Below are 19765 nucleotides of genomic sequence, written 5' to 3'. Positions count from 1 at the left end.
TTCAGAGCTCATCTTATACTTAATGTTGTTTTTGGTTGACACCATTGTTGTGATTTTTATGTCAAATAATGAGGTGCACACGAGGTAAGAGTTGAAATGCTCATATGAATATGAGCTCCGATGTGTAAGCAATTTCAAAATAAAAGCCATTGTATTGGCTTGTCTTGCAGAGTTTATTAAATTTTTACTTGTTAAAAAGGTCGCTCGGGCATGTTGGAGCACAGGGTGGCCACCTATATTGCCTGTAGGACAGGCCGGTACTTGCGCAGCAACAGGCTGGCCCAAATTACCCAGCGGCCCTATGGCCAGTCCGCCCCTGCCTAGACCGCAGGGCTGGTGTCAAAAAATTAAATTGGAATTTTGTGATTTTCTAGCACCGCAACTAGACTAAATGTCAGTCAAATGTCCACCCACAAAATCACCCAACAAAGGAAAATTCATTCAAAATTTTCTCTGATTGTTTCTCATGAATTTCTTTTATCTGTGGAACACAAAAGGAGATGTTTTAATGAACAACCTGGTCCATCTTTTCAATACAATAACAGTTGATAGTGACTCACTTTAAAGCTCCAAAAAGCACCCAAAAGTCTAATAAAGGTATTTTGGGAACACTTTACAACAAGGTTATATTCGTTAACATTATTTAATGCATTAGGTATCATGAACAAATGTTAAACAATGGCTGAAAAATTATGTTTTACATAATTTGTTCATATTTGTTAATGTTAGTAAATAAAAATACAATTGTTTATTGTTAGTTCATGTTAGTTCATAGTGCATTAACTAATGTTAACTAATACAACTTTTTATTTTAAAATTGATTCATATATACGGTGAAATATATACTTAAAGGGATAGTTCACCCAAAAATGAAAATTCTCTCATTAATTACTCACCCTCATGATATACAGGTGTGTATGACTTTCTTTCTTCAGCAGAACACATTTGAAGAAAATTAGAATGATATCTTAGCTCAGTAGGTCCTTAAAATGCAAGTGGATTGTAATTTGACTTTTGAAGCTCCAAATAGAAAAGATAGTTAGCATAAATATCATCCATACGAGTCCAGCAGTTAAATTAATGTCTTCTAAAGGGACACGATCGCTTTTGGTTCAAAAAAGATAAATATTTAAGTACTCTGTTTGTCTAGACAGGATGTCATAGTTCTAATGAATGCCCAGTGGACGTCAAGTTTTTCACAAAAAAATTACATTTTAAGTTGTTTATCAGCAATACCTATCTTATACAGTGTGTCTTCAGTAGACTTAGAATATGATGCATGAGTTGCATGATGCTCTTTAAATTGATTCTATTATAATTGTATTATAAAGACGAGCTAAAAAAAATATTGATCTTTTGTGTTAAGAAGATAAGAAAGAAAGTCATATGATTTTGGAACAACCTGAGGGTGGGAACATTATAACAGAATGCTTTTAATGAATGGCTTTAATGAAAATCTAGTTGTTACTACCTGAATATTTCAGGAGTGAATTTGTGGTAGTCACTCCTGTAAAAATCCAAACTGGATTATGTGTGAACTGAACAGGATTCAGCACTCAGAAAAGGAGTGACAACCGTATTTAACAGTGTGTATGTGGTTAGGGAGTGTAAAAGCTTTTGGTGGAATAGGAAGATCCTGAAGCTATGGAAATGATAATGGTAATGGTGGTGATGATGTTTAGGTTTATTACAGTTACTAAAGCAAGGGAGATGATGGCACAATAATTACTTTGATGTTGCAAAACAGCTGGCCTGGTGTTGCTATCATTGTTACGTTCTCTGTTTGTCTGGCTGAATGCAAAACTTCCCTCAACCCACCCCACTCTCCATCCCTTCCCTCTGGGCTGCTCTCGCAGGTACACTGCTGTTGCCATGCCGATGTTGTACAACACACGCTACAGCTCCAAGAGACGAGTCACTGTAATGATCTCGGTGGTTTGGGTGCTTTCATTTACTATTTCCTGCCCCCTGCTGTTTGGGTTAAATAACACAGGTAATAAAATAATTTGTATTTTTCTCTCACCTGCCAGTGGATATAGTTCTTTCATTCTGTATGTATGACTTTCTTTCTTCTGTGGATCACAAATGGAGAAATTTCGCAGGTCTTCACTGGGTTTATTTACCTTATACACTAATGATGTGAATAGTGAAGAGTGACTCTGGGTCTGTCAAGCTCCAAAAAGGACAATATCATAAAACCATGGTAAAAGCAATTGATACAATCAATGCTTTTTATTTAGAAGTCTTCTGAAGCCATACTATCACTTTGTGTGATGAACAGAATGAAATTTAAGTAGTCATTCATTCTCAGTTCAAATCAAATCACTGAGAAGCTCTGTAAACAGCACTGAAATCAAATATGGCGGCTATGTCGATAACCTCAAACCTTATTGGTTCTGTGACATGACGTCATGAAGTTTAATCACAACACGCAATGAGAAGTTTGAGAAGATTTTGTATTTAGTGCATGAGTCATATGGACTACTATTATGGTGTTTTTGTATGGAAAAATGCTGCATGAACATTCTTCAAAATGCCTCCTTTTGTGTTCCATAGAAGAAAAAAATAATCGTGACACTTTCTATGAAGCCCATATTTAAAATGCATTGTACAGGCATTATAAATGCATTATAATGCATTTGTAATGTCTTATATGTAACCATGTATGTAACCACAGTTGTAAAGCATTATAATCCTTACCTATTTAAAGTTATACCTAATATAATGCATTATAACATGACTAACATCAAATTGTATCTGTAGAAGTTATACAGTATTATATCTATTTTTATTATATACAGTATGTGTATTAGGTATGCTTTAAGTTAAGTGACTAAATCAAAGTCTTTTTATTAACATCAACAAGATGTTTTTACGTGGTTATACGATATTATAAGACATAACATATGTTTTAACCTTGTAGCTTTACAAGTATATTTCTTTACTTACATTGTAAATGAATGTTCCTTTGTATTCTGTGCATTTTTCCATAAATTCCATTGTATAAGCTTGAATTGTAATGCATTTTGTTACAAGTTTATGTTATGGCAGATTATACTCTATATATTACATTAAAACTTCTGAGGATAAAATTTGTTTATGGATGTTTAATGTGTTATAATGCATCATTATTATGAATGCATTGCAATGCCTTTACAATGCATTATAAAAATGGGCTTCATAGAAAGTGTTACTAACAGATTCACCCAACACTGTTGTGATTATGTTATAAATTTTTCAGTATGTTTATTATCTAATTATAATCTTGTGCTAATTTGCAATTGTTATGGGAAATGTGCCATACAGATATTTGCCAGTGCCTCACTGAACTAATTAGATTGCAACTATTATTTATTGTGCACCATCTTTCTCAACCCTCAGCTACACGTGACGATGCTGTGTGTGAGATCGCCAACCCCGCATTTGTGGTCTACTCCTCCATCATGTCTTTCTACGTGCCCTTCATCATCACCCTCCTCGTCTACGTACAGATATATGTGGTTCTCCGGAAGCGGCGGAAACGGGTCAGCACTAAGCGAAGCTGCCAGAGGACAGATGCTGATGCTCTGCCCCCTCTCAAGGTGATACGTGCCACTGGAGGAGGTAGCCTCAGGGAAAATACCTTCTGGACTAGGAGGGAGGGAGTGTGGGGGGGGGTGTTTTGGGGTTGCTGAGTATATTGGAAAATATGGGGAGCAGCTGTTGATGTTAATTATAGAATTTCTGGGCATATAGGGCTCGAGTGTAGCTAACAATGACCCCCAAACCTTTGCTGGCCCCTGTATATTCAAGCCGTGGGTGCCTCTGGAATTTCCAAGCGGTTTTACAACAGCAGTTTTCTCACTATTTACTCACCCTCATGCCATTCTAAAAATGTATGACTTCCTTTCCTCTGCGGATTACAAAAGATGGTAGGCAGAATGTTGGCCATAAGCCTTATGTATACAGTAGAAGAAACTAAACTTTTTTCTCCTGAATGAATTAAAGCACCCTGGGTGAACGAACCTGTGTTTATACTTCGTATGGTATCGTTTTACAATTACCGTATTTTCTGGAAATAAAATCTCACCTAAATATAAGTCATACCTGGTCAAAATTGCATTGTTGAGAGAAAAACACAGATAAAGCCCCGTTCACACCACAAACAACATTTTTGCTTAGCGTCGCTAATCTCTGTAACAAGTCACTAGTGGGCATTCCTACTGATGTCGCGCTAACGTTATTGGTGGACTGCACGTCTGGCCACAGTAGCTTTTAAAATGCTAATTACAGATGATACTGCTGGTAAAACTAGATATCATTATAATTTGACAAGGGATCATTTCTCTTGCCTCTAAAAGTGAACATTTTGCAGGGGAGAGTGTTTTATTTAACCTGTAGCAGTGCTCATTGCATCATATCATTAACAAGATGAACGATCTATTAAAATGTGAATCAAACTCACTCAGAATGACCACAGTATCTGACACGGTTTTCCACATCATTGTTTTATTATATCCATGCATATGGTTACAGACAAATGATATAGAACAGTTAATTCACTCACTGCATTATAACTTCTCTGTCTTGCCTGCACTCCAATCCAGTCTCTCACAGGAGACGGGTGACATGAGCTCCACTGTCTTCACTCTCATTGATAGTCGCCTCCGAATGTTGATCGTCATTTGCATAAAGTTTAACTTTTCTCAACTTTGTTGTGTCACTTGCCACACCCACATATTGTCGCCAATGGTCACTGTCACTCGTGTCGCCAGAAGTCGCTGTGCTCTCATTGAAAATGAATTGCTCATTGTGGGTAGGCAGCTTTTAGTCTATGAGTAAAACAGTATGCCTGTTGTATTCTATTAATTCATTAACAAAAGCTACTGTCTATCTGTGCTATTTGTGATATTTGCAACCCCCTTTGCTATATGCACTAATTATCTGGTTCATTGACTAAATGTTTTTACTACGAGTGTGATGAAACATCATTTTGTGGGCATGTAAGGAGTTGCGTTTGACAGCCTATTTTTAGAACAATAATGTTATGATGGACAAAATATTTAAACTGGTTGCATAAAGTACTTTGTAAAGGCAAAATACTCTGAATATGGAATGACTGATGTTTTCATCTGTTTGTGTGTAAGCATATGTGGTTTGGTGTGCTTAAGTTTCACCGGCCGTTATTAATTCGGTATCAATTATGTAAATAAGTCCCTTCGGACCGTAAGTCAAAGGACAGTTCAGATGATGAGAAAAACGCTACTTATATTACGGAACAAATGGTAGTATGTTTAGAATAAAAGAGCATCTTGTCCAAACCACACCTAATGTACAAGTGAATTAAACCAATCATCAACTCTTTTCGACTAGCCTAGTTCTCTTTGGTCAAGAATTTCAGGGACGTGTGCAAACTGGAGAAATATCACCAAACAAACACCTTGCTAGTAGAACAAAGTGTCAGTGCATTTCACCAAAACTGTTAGGCAGCTAGAAGCCTGTTTGCCAAGTAAGTGTAAATTAGCCTTAAGTCACCATTTACCTTCATTGTTTTAATCAAAATTGCTCTGAAAGTGAATGGTGACTGAGGCTAATTAGAAGTGATTTTAGTTTGGAACAACATGAGGGTGATTAAATAATGACAGAATTTTCATTTTTGGATGAACTACCCCTTTATCGTTATTTAAAGTCAAGTCAACGTTTTGTTCCGCAACATAAATTACACATAGTCATACCTCAAACGTTAATTTTAAAACTTAAACTGCTAACAAGTTGCTGAACAAGGACTATAACAACCACAAGGATGTTTACTTGATGAATCGTACAGCTGTTGTAGTAATGAAGCAACTTGTTAGCAGCTTCTGTTTTTAAAAAAACAAACTGACTTGAAAGAGCAAAACGTGAAAGTCTCTTCAAGTAAAGTTAAACACTAAACTTATTTTACACATAAATGGAAATCGCTATTCTATAAACCTATTGAAGATACCAAAGGGAAACCAATGGCCAATAACCTTTCTGTATGTAAATTAAAAATGTAAAATAATAGCATTTACACAACAATGCAAAATACTCTAAATATGGAATATTAAAACGTTACTACTGTCTCTATGACTGATGTTTTCATCTATTTGTATGTAAGCATATGTGTTTTGGTGGACTGTAAGTCACATGGCAGTTCAGATGATGAGAAAAACGCTACTTATATTCCGGAAAGAACGGTAGTATGTTTAGAAAAAAAGAGCATCTTCTCCAAACCACAAACCTGTGACTGACTGGGCAGCTAGGCAGCTGCCTTAGATTTCACACAGAGCCAGGATATTGAATGGAGAATTTGATCATAGCTAATGATCTTTGTCTTGATAGGAATGCACATTATGTAAATTAATGGTTTTACCTTTGTCCTCTGTGTATCTGTTATTTGGTAGGGGACATTGCCTTAGCTTTTGCTGAATATGCATTACCCACTGGACTCACCCCACAGTTAAAATAAACCCATTAAAGCAAAAGAAACTGTCACCATACACATTCAGAGTGTCAGAGTGCACTCATCACACTCCAGAGCTACAAATTATTTATGACCTTTGTGCTCTTTCATCACCAGTTTCTTGCACCGGCTGTTTTTAATGGCCACTTTGGATCAGTTGGTTTAGCCAACTAGTTTTAAATGGTCCCAATGTCTTTTTGTTGTACATATAAATTACTGGAGCAATTTTCTTTTTCATTACCCTTTTAGTGCTAAAAAGCATAAGTGTTGTGGTTCAGTGAATTTATTTGTATTATGTTTCATCAAGCGGCACCAACTATACCTGCAAATGATTTTCAAGGCCACTTATTGTCTTTGGATTTAACGATAACTGCATGCTGAATCAAATTCTTCTTATCTGCTTCAGGAAAAGTGCACTCATCCTGAAGATGTGAAACTGTGCACAGTGATCATTAAACCCAATGGGGGTTTACCTGCCAAAAACAAGAAAGCAGTAAGTCTCTTATAGTGAAACATTTCGTATGCACTACATTAACACCATCAAATGTTATCTCACAGTGACCTTAGCCTCATGTACGGTGCAGTTATGAAATCAATGACCATAATCTGTAAAGAAGAATTAGCCAGTCATTTGGAAGGATAATTACCATATAATATTTGTTTACAAAGCTTTCAAACCTTGCCCGTTAAAAAGGACTATTGACAGTTTAAAATATTTGTTTTGAACTACAAAGATACAAAATCATATACTACAAAATATTATTTACACAGTTCTGCCAACGTGATCTCAAAAGAATTTGAGGTATTTGCACATAAATTGTAGTTATAGCACATGTACATTTTTTTTCTGATATTAATGCATGAACAACTTCTACAATATAAACCCTTGTGTGTACATACAGCTTTAAAAATGTTTGCTATGAGGCACTGTTCCATTTTAAAGTATGTATTCTGAAGTATGTCTCTAAACATATGTAAAATGGTTACATTTTAGATCTTGTCAAAATATTGATATTGCACATTTAAGTGTATACTTTACAACTAAATAGATAAGAACATGAATGAGATCACATTGGTTGTGAAACTGACACTGTTTTTTGCCACTAGATACGTCTGCTCTTATTGTCAATGAAAACCTTCAGAAATTCCAGTTAAAAAGTACATTCCACATTACATTAGGAAAATAATAAGGAATGTAAAGAAGAATCTTCAGTAGATAGTAAGGGCTAATTCAATGTGTATGAATTTTATTTTATTTTTTTAGGGAAAGGCAATCCTTAAGGATTTTTATTTATTTATTTTACTTATCGCAAAGTATATACAGATTAAAAGAATACATTTATTTATTTATGATATTGAATGAGAAAAATAATTTGTGTAAAAAGATGTAATGGAAGCTTGTTTTGATTAAAATGTATATATATAAAAAAAAAGTGGCAAACATTTTGAATGTGATCAAATTACCTAAAAATCAACATTTTGTGAGCCTGGGTAGCTCAGCGAGTATTGACGCTGACTACCACCCCTGGAGTCGCGAGTTCAAATCCAGGGTGTGCTGAGTAACTCCAGCCGGGTCTCCTAAGCAACCAAATTGGCCCGGTTGCTACGGAGGGTAGAGTCACATGGGGTAACCTCCTCGTGGATGCAATTAAGTGGTTCTCGCTCTCAATGGGGTGCGTGGTAAGTTGAGCGTGGATCACAGAGATTAGCATGAGTCTCCACATGTTGTTAGACTCCACGGTGTCATGCACAGCGAGCCACGTGATAATGCACGGATTGACGGTCTCAGAAGCGGAGGCAAATGAGACTTGTCCTCCGCCACCCGGATTGAGGTGAGTAACTGCACCACCACAAGGACCTACTAAACTGGGCATTCCAACATTGGGAGAAAAGGGGATAATTTTAATTTTTTTTAAATCAACCTTTTGTCAGGATCCTGTCACGTTGGTCAGTTCTGTTTATAGTTCGTTTTGGCTGGATTCTGACATCCATGTCTTGCTTCTTGTGTTGGTGTGTTTGTCTTTGTTTTGTGTCTGAGCACATGGCTTTTGTTTGTGTTAGCCATGTGCTCTTCCAACTCCTACTTGTTTCCCCTTACCACACCACCCTCACCTACTGCTCTTTGTGTAATTGTTTCCACCTGTTACTCATTCTCTCCACACTATTTAGATTCTCTGGCTTTCTCTGGCCCTCCCAGAGACTGGTGATCAGAGGCTCTAAGAGCAGGGCAGCCTCCGTGGCTAGGGAGGCAGGGCTTGCCTCGGATAATGGGAACATGAGATGGACCTCAGGTGGCTGTGGGTCTAGAATGGGCCCCCGGGATCCAGACTGGGAAGCAGATGTAGGCAGGGCTGAGCGCAAGATGAGATCAGGAGGGATGCACAGGGGAGTAAAGCCTGGAGAGACTGATTGGGATGCAAGGCCAAGCGGGATTGTCTCAGGGTTAAGACTAACCAGGGCAGTAGTGATTAACGTGAGACCAGCCTTAAGAATTAAGGGAAGACCGGCATCTGAGGAAAAGGCAGGAGCGATCTCAGGGAAAAGGACTCGAGAGACCTCAGGAGGCAGGACTGAGTCGGTGGTGAAAACTAGGGAAAGGGACAGGTCAGCAGCAACTAATGAGGAGACTACAGGGTCAGATGCTGCAGCTGGGAAGTGGATTTGGTTGACAGTGGCAACTGTGGAGTGGGTAGGATCAGCCGATGGACTGTGAAGGTCACTGTGGCCTGAACAAGGAAAGCAGGGGACTTCAGAGTGAGAAAAGGGTCTGGTGGCTCCACAACAGAAGAAGGTGAGGCAGACAGGGACTTGAAGTCTGGCAGGAAAATTTTGGCGGCGGCCATTGGGGAAAAGACTGGCTCAGCCACTGGCAGCAGTCATGGCCGGGATGCTAGTGGCAGGGAAATGGCCTCTGTGGCCGGGAGCCCTGGTGGCAAGGGAACCACTTCTGAGGCTGGGAGCACTGGCGGCAGGGGGCTTGGAAACGGCTTCCTCGGCCGGGGCAGGAAGCTCGGAAACGGAGGAGTCTGGGGAAGCTGCAACATACTCTGGTGCCTCCTGGCGGTCAGCAGTGAACTCAAGCAAAGGGACCCATTTCTTTCTACTTCTCCTCTTCCTTCTTCCAGAGGAGAAGTCTGTAATGACACATTGGGTAACTGTAGCAATGGCCAAAGTGGAATCCTCATAGGTAGGAGCTAACAGAACAGGAACAACCAAGCAAGGGGCTGAGGAGCCCTCTCGTCTCTTCACAGGATGTCTGAGTGCTGCACGCATAGCCTCTGAGAACTTACTGAAATCCTCCAAATGCAGAGAGCCAATCAACTGTATGGACTTTGCCCAACATTGCGCATGACCTGTGAGCATGAGGGACATGAAGGTGACCATGCGATCTTCAGTCAGAAACAGCTGAAAATTACAGGAAAAAAATTGGCACACTGACCCAAGAAAGCATTGCAAATGCCAGGAACACCATCAGGCAGGGCAGATGGACTGGGTGGAGGTTGCAGTGGCTCGGGCATACACTGCTGGAGATTTCAGTCAAAAAATGGCGATGATTACTCCACTGGGTCTGGGTCTGCAGAGCCTTTATTGAACAACATCAGAAGAAACTTAGAGAATGGAATGTAGAATTTTACCACTGGAGCTCAGGAAGGACAAGGGAAGACACACCTACAGAGTTAGATGATGATGTGGACCAAGTGGAGGACTCACAGTGCGGAGATGGTCCATCCAGGGATAAGTGCCGTTGAGCCAATTGAACGTGCAACTCGAGCGTGGAGGGGAGGAGGGAAAAGGGAGCGGGCTTTACTGGCGGTTCCTACGGGTCTGAGGGAACAGAGAGGACACACAAACTGGGCTGACAACAGAGAGGGAGAGCGTAGTTAGTGATTGATGACTCTGTCACTTCACTTTTATTGTCACACAACCATATACACAAGTGCAATAGTGGGTGAAAGTCTTGGGTGCAGTTCCAAGCAACATAGCAGTCATGACAGTGATGAGACATAGATGAGACATATACCAATTTACAATAAAAAGATTTACACATCACAATTTACATATCTAATATACACATAATTACACACAACACAAATAATAATATACAATATACAGTAGACAATACACACAATATAGAATATTGTACAGTATACAATACTTACAATATAGAATACACATACACACAATATAGAATACACATTATACAATAAAAATAGTATATATAGTATATATAAAATATACAGTAGGTTGTATTGTACTGTATTGACATTCAGGCTGTCGGTTGATAGTCAGTTGCCAGTGTGTTGTTAAGAGAGAATATAATTTAAGACAGTCCAGTGTGAGATAATAAGATTAATGAAGTGCAGTGCTGATGTATATTGATTGTGAGAGATCAAGAGTTCAGAAGTCTGATTGTTTGGGGGAAGAAGCTGTCATGAAGTCGCCTGGTGCGGGTCCTGATGCTACGATACCGCCTGCCTGATGGTAGCAGTGAGAGCAGCCCATGACTTGGGTGGCTGGAGTCTCTAATGATCCTCCGAGCTTTTTTCACACACCGCCTGGTGTATATGTCCTAGAGGGAGGGAAACTCACCTCTGATGATGTGTCTGGCAGTTCACACCACCCTTTGCAGGGCTTTGCGGTTGTGGACGGTGCTATTGTCGTACCAGGCAGTGATGAAGCCAGTCAGGATGCTCTCTACAGTGCTGGTGAAGAACCGTGTGAGGATGTGGTGGTTCATTCCAAACTACCTCAGCTGCCTCAGGAAGAAGAGGTGCTGATGAGCCATCTTCACAACGGCCTCAGTGTGGACAGACCATGTGAGTTCCTCAGTGATGTGGATACCGAGGAACTTGAAGCTGCTGACTCTCTCCACCGGTGCTCCATTGATGGTGATGGTACTGTGTTCTCTGTCTTTTCTCCTGAAGTCCACCACAAGCTCCTTTGTCTTGCTGACGTTGAGGGAAAGGTTGTGCTCCTGACACCAGCATGTCAGAGTGAGCACCTCCTCTCTGTAGGCCATTTCATCATTGCCAGTGATCAGACCTACCACCGTCGTATCATCAGCAAACTTAATGATGGCATTGGAGCTATGTGTTGCCACACAGTCACGTGTGTACAGGGAATATAGGAGTGGGCTGAGAACACAGCCCTGCGGGGCTCCAGTGTTGAGGGTCAATGATGAGGAGATGTTGCTGCCCATTCTAACCACCTGGCGTCTGCTTGACAGGAAGTTCAGGATCCAGCTGCACAGCGAGCTGTTTAAGCCCAGAGCCTGGAGTTTCACATAAAGCTTGGAGGGCACTATGGTGTGAATGCTGAGCTGTAGTCTACAAACAGCATTCTCACATAAGTGTTCCTTTTTTACAGGTGGGAGATAGCAGTGTGTATTGTAGATGCAATGGCATCATCAGTGGAGCAGTTGTTGCGGTAAGCAAACTGCATTGGGTCCAGTGATGGAGGCAGCACAGAGCAGATGTAATCTCTGATTAGTCTCTCAAAGCATTTGCTGATGATGGGGGTCAGAGCAACAGGACGCTAGTCATTTAAGCAAGTGATTTTGGATTGCTTTGGTACAGGCACAATGGTGGACATTTTAAAGCATGTGGGGACCACAGACAAGGAGAGGAAAAGGTTGAAAATGTCCGTAAAAACACTAGCCAGTTGGTTCGCGCACGCTCTGATGACACGGCCCGGAATGCCGTCTGGACCCGCGGCTTTACGGATATTCACCTGTCGGAAGGATCGGGTTACATCCGCTACAGAGACGGAGAGTGAACTAACCTCTGTAGCTTCGACCATGAGAGCTCTCTCCGCGAGGGCGGTGTTATTTCCCCCGAAATGAGCATAAAAAGTATTTAGCTCATCTGGGAGAGAGGCAGCGGTGTTCATGGCATTTTTATTCCCTTTAATATTTAATGTTTTATTTCCCTTTAAAGTCCGTGATGATATTAATTCCCTGCCACATGCTTCTAGAGTTGGTGGTGTTAAACTGTCCTTCAATCTTGTCCCTGTACTGGCGTTTGGCTGCTCTGATAGTTTTGCGGAGTGCATAACTGGCTTGTTTATGCTCCTCCGCATTCCCGGAATTAAAAGCAGAGGTCTGCACATCAAGTGCAGCGCGAACATCGCTATTAATCCATGGCTTCTGGTTGGGGTAGATCCGTATTGTTTTGGTCGGAACAACATCCTCTACGCACTTTCTAATGAAACACGTTACACTATCAGCGTACACCTCGATGTCGTCATCAGAAGCGGACCGGAACATCTTCCAGTCCGCGTGATCAAAACAGTCTTGTAGCGTAGAATCTGATTGGTCCGACCAGCACTGAATTGTTCTGAGGGTGGGTGCTTCCTGTTTCAGTTTCTGCCTGTAAGCGGGCAGAAGAAGAATGGAAGAGTGGTCTGATTTGCCAAATGGTGGGCAGGGGAGGGATTTGTAGCCATCCTGAAAGGGAGAGTAGCAATAGTCCAAAACCAGGTCCCCTTGTGTGTTGAAACTGATTTGTTGGTGGTATTTTGGTGCGATTGATTTAAAATTGACTTTGTTAAAGTCCCCGGTCACAATGAACGTGGCCTCAGGGTGCGCGGTTTCCTGCTTGCTTATAATCCTGTACAGTTCCTTGAGTGCCCAGTCTGTGTCGGCTTGTGGGGGGATGTACACAGCTGTGATAATGACCGCTGTGAATTCCCTTGGTAGCCAGAATGTTCGACACAGAAGCATGAGAAATTCCAGATCAGGAGAGCAGAAAGACTTGATAGAATGTACATTCCTCTGATCACATCAGGATTTATTGACCATAAAACATACACCACCACCTCTGCTTTTACCTGAGAGGTCTTTTGCTCTGTCTGCTCGGTGCACAGAGAACCCCGTGGGTTCGATGGCTGAATCTGGAATCTCAGCAGACATCCAAGTTTCTGTAAGGTAGATAATGCAGCAGTCCCTCGTCTCTCGTTGGAAAGAGATCCACGCTCTCAGCTCGCAGAGCTTGTTTTCCAGAGACTGAATATTTGCCAGTAGAATACTGGGTAGCGGGGGTCGATTTGCGCAACGTCTTACTCTGATGAGAACGCCAGCTCTATTTCCCCTTTACCTAATGCGTTTTCGTGACCGGGCTGCCCAGACAAAGTGCTCCGCTGCCGTGTTTGTAAACAGCGGGTCGGCATTGAGGAATTTAAAGTGCAGTTTTCGTTGTGCTATTGCAGAACCAATGTCCAAAAGTGTTTGTCTGTCATAGACAATAAGGCAGACAACATCAAGACAAAAAAACATAGAATTGTGAACAAAACAAACAAAAAAACTGCAGTGTTGTGTCGGAGCTCGCAACGCAGCAGCCATACTCGCCGCCATCTTGAGTCAACTCCTTGACTCAAGAGTCAACAGAGTCAACTCTGTTGATGAGAGTAGAAGATGAAAACACAGAGAAAGGATCTTAAATCGGTGAAGACAGGAAAATAACAAACACTTGCTTAAATCTGACCAAACATAGTTTAGTAACACATTAAACTGAGCTAGACTGACGGGCAGTACTCAAGAAAAGATCCAACTGACATAGTTTAGTATATAACAAGCTAAACTGGCTAGACTGAAAGAGTACTACTCAGGAAACATAAAAAATCATGAAACAATCCAGCAATTTACTGAGAAAGCCAGAGAGTTTAAATAGCATGGAGAGAAATAGCAACATGTGGAAGCAATCACACAACAATCACTAGACGAGGGGGCATGTTAAGGAGAAACAAGTAGGAGGAGTCAGGAGAGCAAATGGCTAACACAAACAAAAGCCAAGTGCCCCTTTTTGTACCCTGCATATATTTTTTTGCTTATTCATTTATTTGAGTGTTTTGATCATCTTAAAATAAGACAAAAAATAATAAAATAAAATAAAATTAAAAATAGAGGAAAAAAGTCCCATGTATAAATTGGTCCTCTATCAAATTAATTTTTAAAAAACATGAATGAATGGAACAAAATGTACATTATAGTAAACTTTTTGTGGAAAGCCACTATGTCGATTCCATTGTTATCCAGACTTCCTCGCAAGCTGCATATTTATTACAGTTGAATTACTGTGAGTCATATATCACATCAACAAGATTACAGTTGGATTATTGTCAGTCATACATCTATGTTGACAGCCTGTCAGTGTTAAATTAGGCATTGATTTAGCAACAACTAAAACTATATATGGATAGCTAATGAGAGGCCATAAGTTCACCACTTAATACTGTCAGATACTTTTAATATCCTCTTTCACACATAACATCATCTGCATTTTCTGTAAAAAAAAAAAAAAAAGAAAAGAAAAAAAAAGAAAGAAAGAAAAAAAAATCTGTTATTGGATATTTTTTAAAGTATGTTTATATTCTTTTTCATGTTGGCCTACACTGGTACATGAAATACAGTAGGGTATAATGGTACTAAAAGCCCATTTCAACCCCATAGAGCCTGACATATGAAATAATAGTCTGAAAATTCAAATGTTCTTAAATGTAGCTGTTTTTTGAGCCTATAGACAAAAACAAAATAATAATAAAAATAAAACTTACTTAATAAAGCAATCTGTGATTTAATTTTTATTTTTATTTTTTTATTTTTTTTTATCATATTTTAATACATCAGACTTTTAAGGTCATTATCCTCCTAATGCACTGCAAGTCCCTTTTAGCCCATACATGCCACAGAAGTAAATCTTGGGGTATATGTCTCTGGGCTTTTCAGAGATACAAAATGTTTGGGATTTTGGTCATGACAACTTGGTCTATAGAAATGGATGATATTAAAATTCAGCACATTGAATCAGAATATGAATAAAAAAAAGTAATAAATACATAATATATATATATATATATATATATATATATATATATATAGTAAGATGTTGTCATAGTAGCTTGATGGCATCATAGTAGCTTGTATTGTAGAACAATCAGATATTTATAATGACAGAGAAGACTGCTTTTGTACAGATACATATAAATATCAGTTACCACTTGAAATGTATCTTATAAAAATTATATTTCAGTATTTTCAAAGCTCATGAATGAATGAAATGTAATGATGATTCACAGACATCAATGTGATTCAAGACGATTATGATGAAAATATGATGATTACAAAAAAAACTACTGTATATTTATAACTTTATAACTTTGCAAAGTATAAAATGAGTTCAATAAATAACAAAGAACACAGCTGCTTTTCCATTTACCAAACTGTATTTAGAAAAACAAACAAAAAAAATTCACTAAGATTTTGAAGTTCACTCTCCTCGTTGAGTTAAATACTTCAAAAAAATTTCTGAATTCAAAATATGTATATTATTTAAAGATTAAATAACGAAATTCAGTTTGATAGAATTTTTTCATTAAATTGAAATGTGTAGATCTTTTAAAATAGACTGAATGAAAACTAATCATAAACATGTGCCTACATTAGCAACTGACAAAGGAAGTTCTGCATCAGGATGGTGATGTGGGAGAGGACATTGTGGCCAGCAACAGTCCTCCAGAGAAAAAGAAACTACAATCCACTTTGGCCGTTGACCTCTTGGCCAACCCGAGCCCCAGCCATGCTTCACCATCCCACGGTGAATGCCAGCCATATGGAGATGAGAAAAATGGGCATGCCAAGGAGATCCAGACTCCAAAAGAAGCTAAACCTTTTGAAACGCAGGCATTGCCCAATGGCAAAACCCGAACTACAGTGACCAAAACCATGAGCAAGAAGAAGTTGTCCCAGCATAAAGAAAAGAAGGCTACTCAGATGTTGGCTATTGTTCTAGGTGAGGTCATGATGCTGTCAGCTCCCATTTCATTTAAAATGAAGTGTTCTTGGACATAATTCCAGCATGGGTTACATAAAAGCACTAGGCTGCATAAGGGCTTGTCCTCAGAATACCTAATTTTTATTTGCTCTATTGCAGGTGTTTTCATTATTTGCTGGCTGCCCTTTTTTATTACTCATATTTTAAAGACGCACTGCACAAGCTGCGTGGTGCCACTGGAAATGTACAATGCCTTCACGTGGCTGGGATACGTGAACAGCGCCGTCAACCCCATCATATATACCACTTTCAATGTGGAGTTCAGAAAGGCTTTCATAAAGATATTGCATTGCTGAGGACATAATTCACTGCAGGAATAGAGGAGAGGAGATGGGTGATATCAGTCTGGATTTTCAGAAGAGGTTAGTGCCATTCTTCACTGCTGTTTGAAATGAAGGATTTACAAAGCCACACTTTTAGGACACGGTGGTAGTGCTCTATTGCAGAAAATGGAGCTTTCAGTGCAGTTCCAAATGAATGAAAATTTTTTGCCATTTCAGTCTCTAATACCCCTAAAAGAATAGTACACTCAAAAATGAAAGTTCTGTTATCATTTACCCTCAATCACCCCTCGCTTGGGAATTTTGCTCAATATTTCCTTGTGTGTTCTACGGCAGAAAGAAAGTCATACAGGTTTAGAACAATGAACATGGGGGTTAGAATTTGAAAAACGAATTTTCATTTTTTGCTGAACTATTCCTTTTAAAAAAGTGTGCAGCAGAGTGTTTGTAAGTATGCATGTATATTTCCTTTTGAGTTTCAGTGTGAATGTGATGAATTGTAGAATAAAGAATTGCAGCAAATTTGAGATTATTGAAAATCTTGTCACAGAGACTTTTGAAGCTTTTATGCAAACTGGGGGATGACTTAACATCAAAATATAAATGTAGAGGTGAAGAACATGCTTACAGCTCTGTTTATTCAATTGTTTGTTTGTTGTTTTGTCACTAATTTATTTATTTGTTTTATGAACTTGTGAATATAGGCAGAGTGATGGTAAATTCAAGGAAAGAGGGTAAAAATACCATTTACAGTATGGTTTTATAAAAGCAGAACACTTATAGTAACTGTATGAATGCCTTTGACATACCGACTATGAAGGACACTGTAAATAATAATTTGTTAAATACTTTTATTGAAGCCCATGACAAAAATGATCATGCATGTTACATTGGTGCTTTACATTAAACTGCATCCAATGTATGCCTACTGTATTTTTTTATGTATTTATTTATTTTATTATTTGTGTGTGTGTGTGTGTGTGTGTGTGTACATCAAGAGTACACACAATTATCTGAGCTATAAGTTGTGTCTATGTTTTTCTGTCTGATGCTTTAGTGTGGTAAATGGGTGTTTGATTTGACATGTGACAGATGTTTTTTTGTTTTGCTTTTGTGGCTGGAAAAAAATAAAGCACAAATAATTTGTGGAAAATTTACATCCCTAATGATAAAATGGGGTGAAAAATAAAAATAAATAAAGCCAAAAATTGTATTGTTGTGTTGATAAATTATCTCTGATTTGTTTTGATTTTTTAAAAGAATACTTTGTGGTTGCAAAGGAGACCTCTTGCAGAACTGAATTAAGACATTTAAGAGGTTGTACAAATATATTTGTTTTTTTTTTATTTATTTATTTATTTTTTCATGCATAGCTCACAGATTTTAATAGAGTGCTTTATCATATTGCCTGATGGCCATTAACTCTATTGCAGGTAAAGGTTATAACTGCTCTTCCCTGGAGGTTCCAGTGTTCTTCTGTGTAGAGAAAATAAGTCATTACCGTAGTCATTTACAGCATGTTATTAAGTTGTCTTTAGAGAGCAAGATCTATGGGTAAAAGACATAGCCATAGTCATTGCAAGCCCTCATTTGCTTAGCAAAAGGATGAATGATCATTGCTGTACATGCAGATCCTGTACATAAGTGGTTCTCAAATGATTTTTGCTTCGGGACCTAAATTTTACATTCACGGCGGAATAGGAAAGTTCACAAATTTTGTTAGCTTTAAAGTCGGCCACTTCAATACTGAATCATTAGCTGACGCCATGGGAGCTCCTCGTTGCAGTGCCGATTTTTGAAACTCTTTTCAATCACACCAATATTATTGGCAGATGGTGCTTGCTGCTCCAACCCAGACATATCTCTCTGTCTGACGGGCATGAGTGCTTCTTTGTTTCTCTGCCCATGCCTAAGCAGCACTTGGTGAGACTGGTTGTATTCACTAAGAACACATGAAAATCTCGGTTAGCTTTCTTTCTGGAAGATGATGTTGGTACCCCCTCCTACTGAGGGACTGCATGAGAGTTTACAGCGCAGAGATTATGAGGAGGATTTCTTGCCGGCTGAGGCCTTGTTCACTACACCAGTGATGATCATTGCCGTGCATGTTGCGATCACGTTTGGTGGTGATGATGAAGTCAGAGACACTACATAGTTCGAGGCCTCTGATGGCAAGACCTGGTCACATTCATCTGATGAGCTCGCTGGTATTTCTCCCTGATGGTGTTTCTCGCCTAGGCAAGAAATAGCCCACACTTGATTTCCATGAGCATTCGTGACTCGATGGGCTTATCTAACCGAATCACTGTGACTTCGACACCATAGATGCTCTCACCAAGAGATTCCAGTTGGCTAAAAGCAATTGCTGGCCTACAACCACATCTTGCCAGGGCAAAGTGGCTCTTTTCCTCATGCTTTGTCTCAAGGCAGCTTCCAGCACAACCGAAGCCACCACCATTCCAAGCTCCTCTCCCCAGAAGGTGGAGACCAAGCCGGAGGTGAGGCCCTATAGTGGCCATGGCCCAAGTGCAAGATTGTACTCTTCGGCCCTGTTCCAGCAGAAAGAATCCTTCTAGGCGTGGCAAGCATTCTGGATGGTCCGAGCTCCAGGAAGTGGGGACTAAAGCTTATGAAACAATCCCTCCGGCTCCTTAAAAGGCCCCGAACACTTCTGCATGTCCCTGCTGAGATCTCCCTCGCTCATCTTGCTGTTCCATGCCGGGATAAAGTTGTTCACAGTATTGTTACTGTTCATGTTGTTGTTGGCTCCATGTCAGATGTTTGTCACGTTTCAATAATTGCACAATGCACAAAGTACTCACAGAAATGAGAATTTTTCCATATTTAACCTGAAATACTGTTCCACTGAGCGACTGCCCTATACTGGAATTGAGACACTTGAATCATACACTTAGGAAGTCTCCGTTCAAGAGGTTTCTCAGAGACTGATGAAATGGCGCTGTGCTCCAGTTTATATGTCCGTGATAATGTGCACATCCAATTGCCATGTGCCAATAAGACTGGCTTGATTGAAAAGGGTTTCAGAGATCGGAACTCCTGCAAGGAGTTTACATAGCATCAGCTAATGACGCAAACCACATTGTGGTCGGCACAATCTTTGTTTCAAGTGAACCAATATTTAATGTAGTCTGCGTCATATATTATTTTACCCCAATGTAAGTTAATCTTTACCT

At 39.5% G+C, this 19765-nt stretch overlaps 1 protein-coding gene across 1 annotated transcript in view; it reads left to right on the top strand.

The window, feature by feature from the left end:
- Positions 1 to 16757, top strand: part of LOC127439872 (D(2) dopamine receptor A-like) — a 105808-nt gene extending 89051 nt beyond the window's left edge. The window contains exons 4-8 of the mRNA XM_051696146.1: positions 1857 to 1993; positions 3382 to 3581; positions 6870 to 6956; positions 15915 to 16248; positions 16390 to 16757. Coding sequence (XP_051552106.1) covers positions 1857 to 1993; positions 3382 to 3581; positions 6870 to 6956; positions 15915 to 16248; positions 16390 to 16586 — 955 coding nt within the window. The 3' untranslated portion in view covers positions 16587 to 16757. The remainder of the gene's footprint in view (positions 1 to 1856; positions 1994 to 3381; positions 3582 to 6869; positions 6957 to 15914; positions 16249 to 16389) is intronic.
- The last annotated feature ends 3008 nt before the right edge of the window (positions 16758 to 19765 follow it).

Source organism: Myxocyprinus asiaticus, chromosome 4 (assembly GCF_019703515.2).
Source record: "Myxocyprinus asiaticus isolate MX2 ecotype Aquarium Trade chromosome 4, UBuf_Myxa_2, whole genome shotgun sequence".
NCBI classification, from domain to species: Eukaryota; Metazoa; Chordata; class Actinopteri; order Cypriniformes; family Catostomidae; genus Myxocyprinus; species Myxocyprinus asiaticus.
Note: the sequence above shows the minus strand (reverse complement) of the source record. Positions and strands in the feature narration are given on the sequence as shown.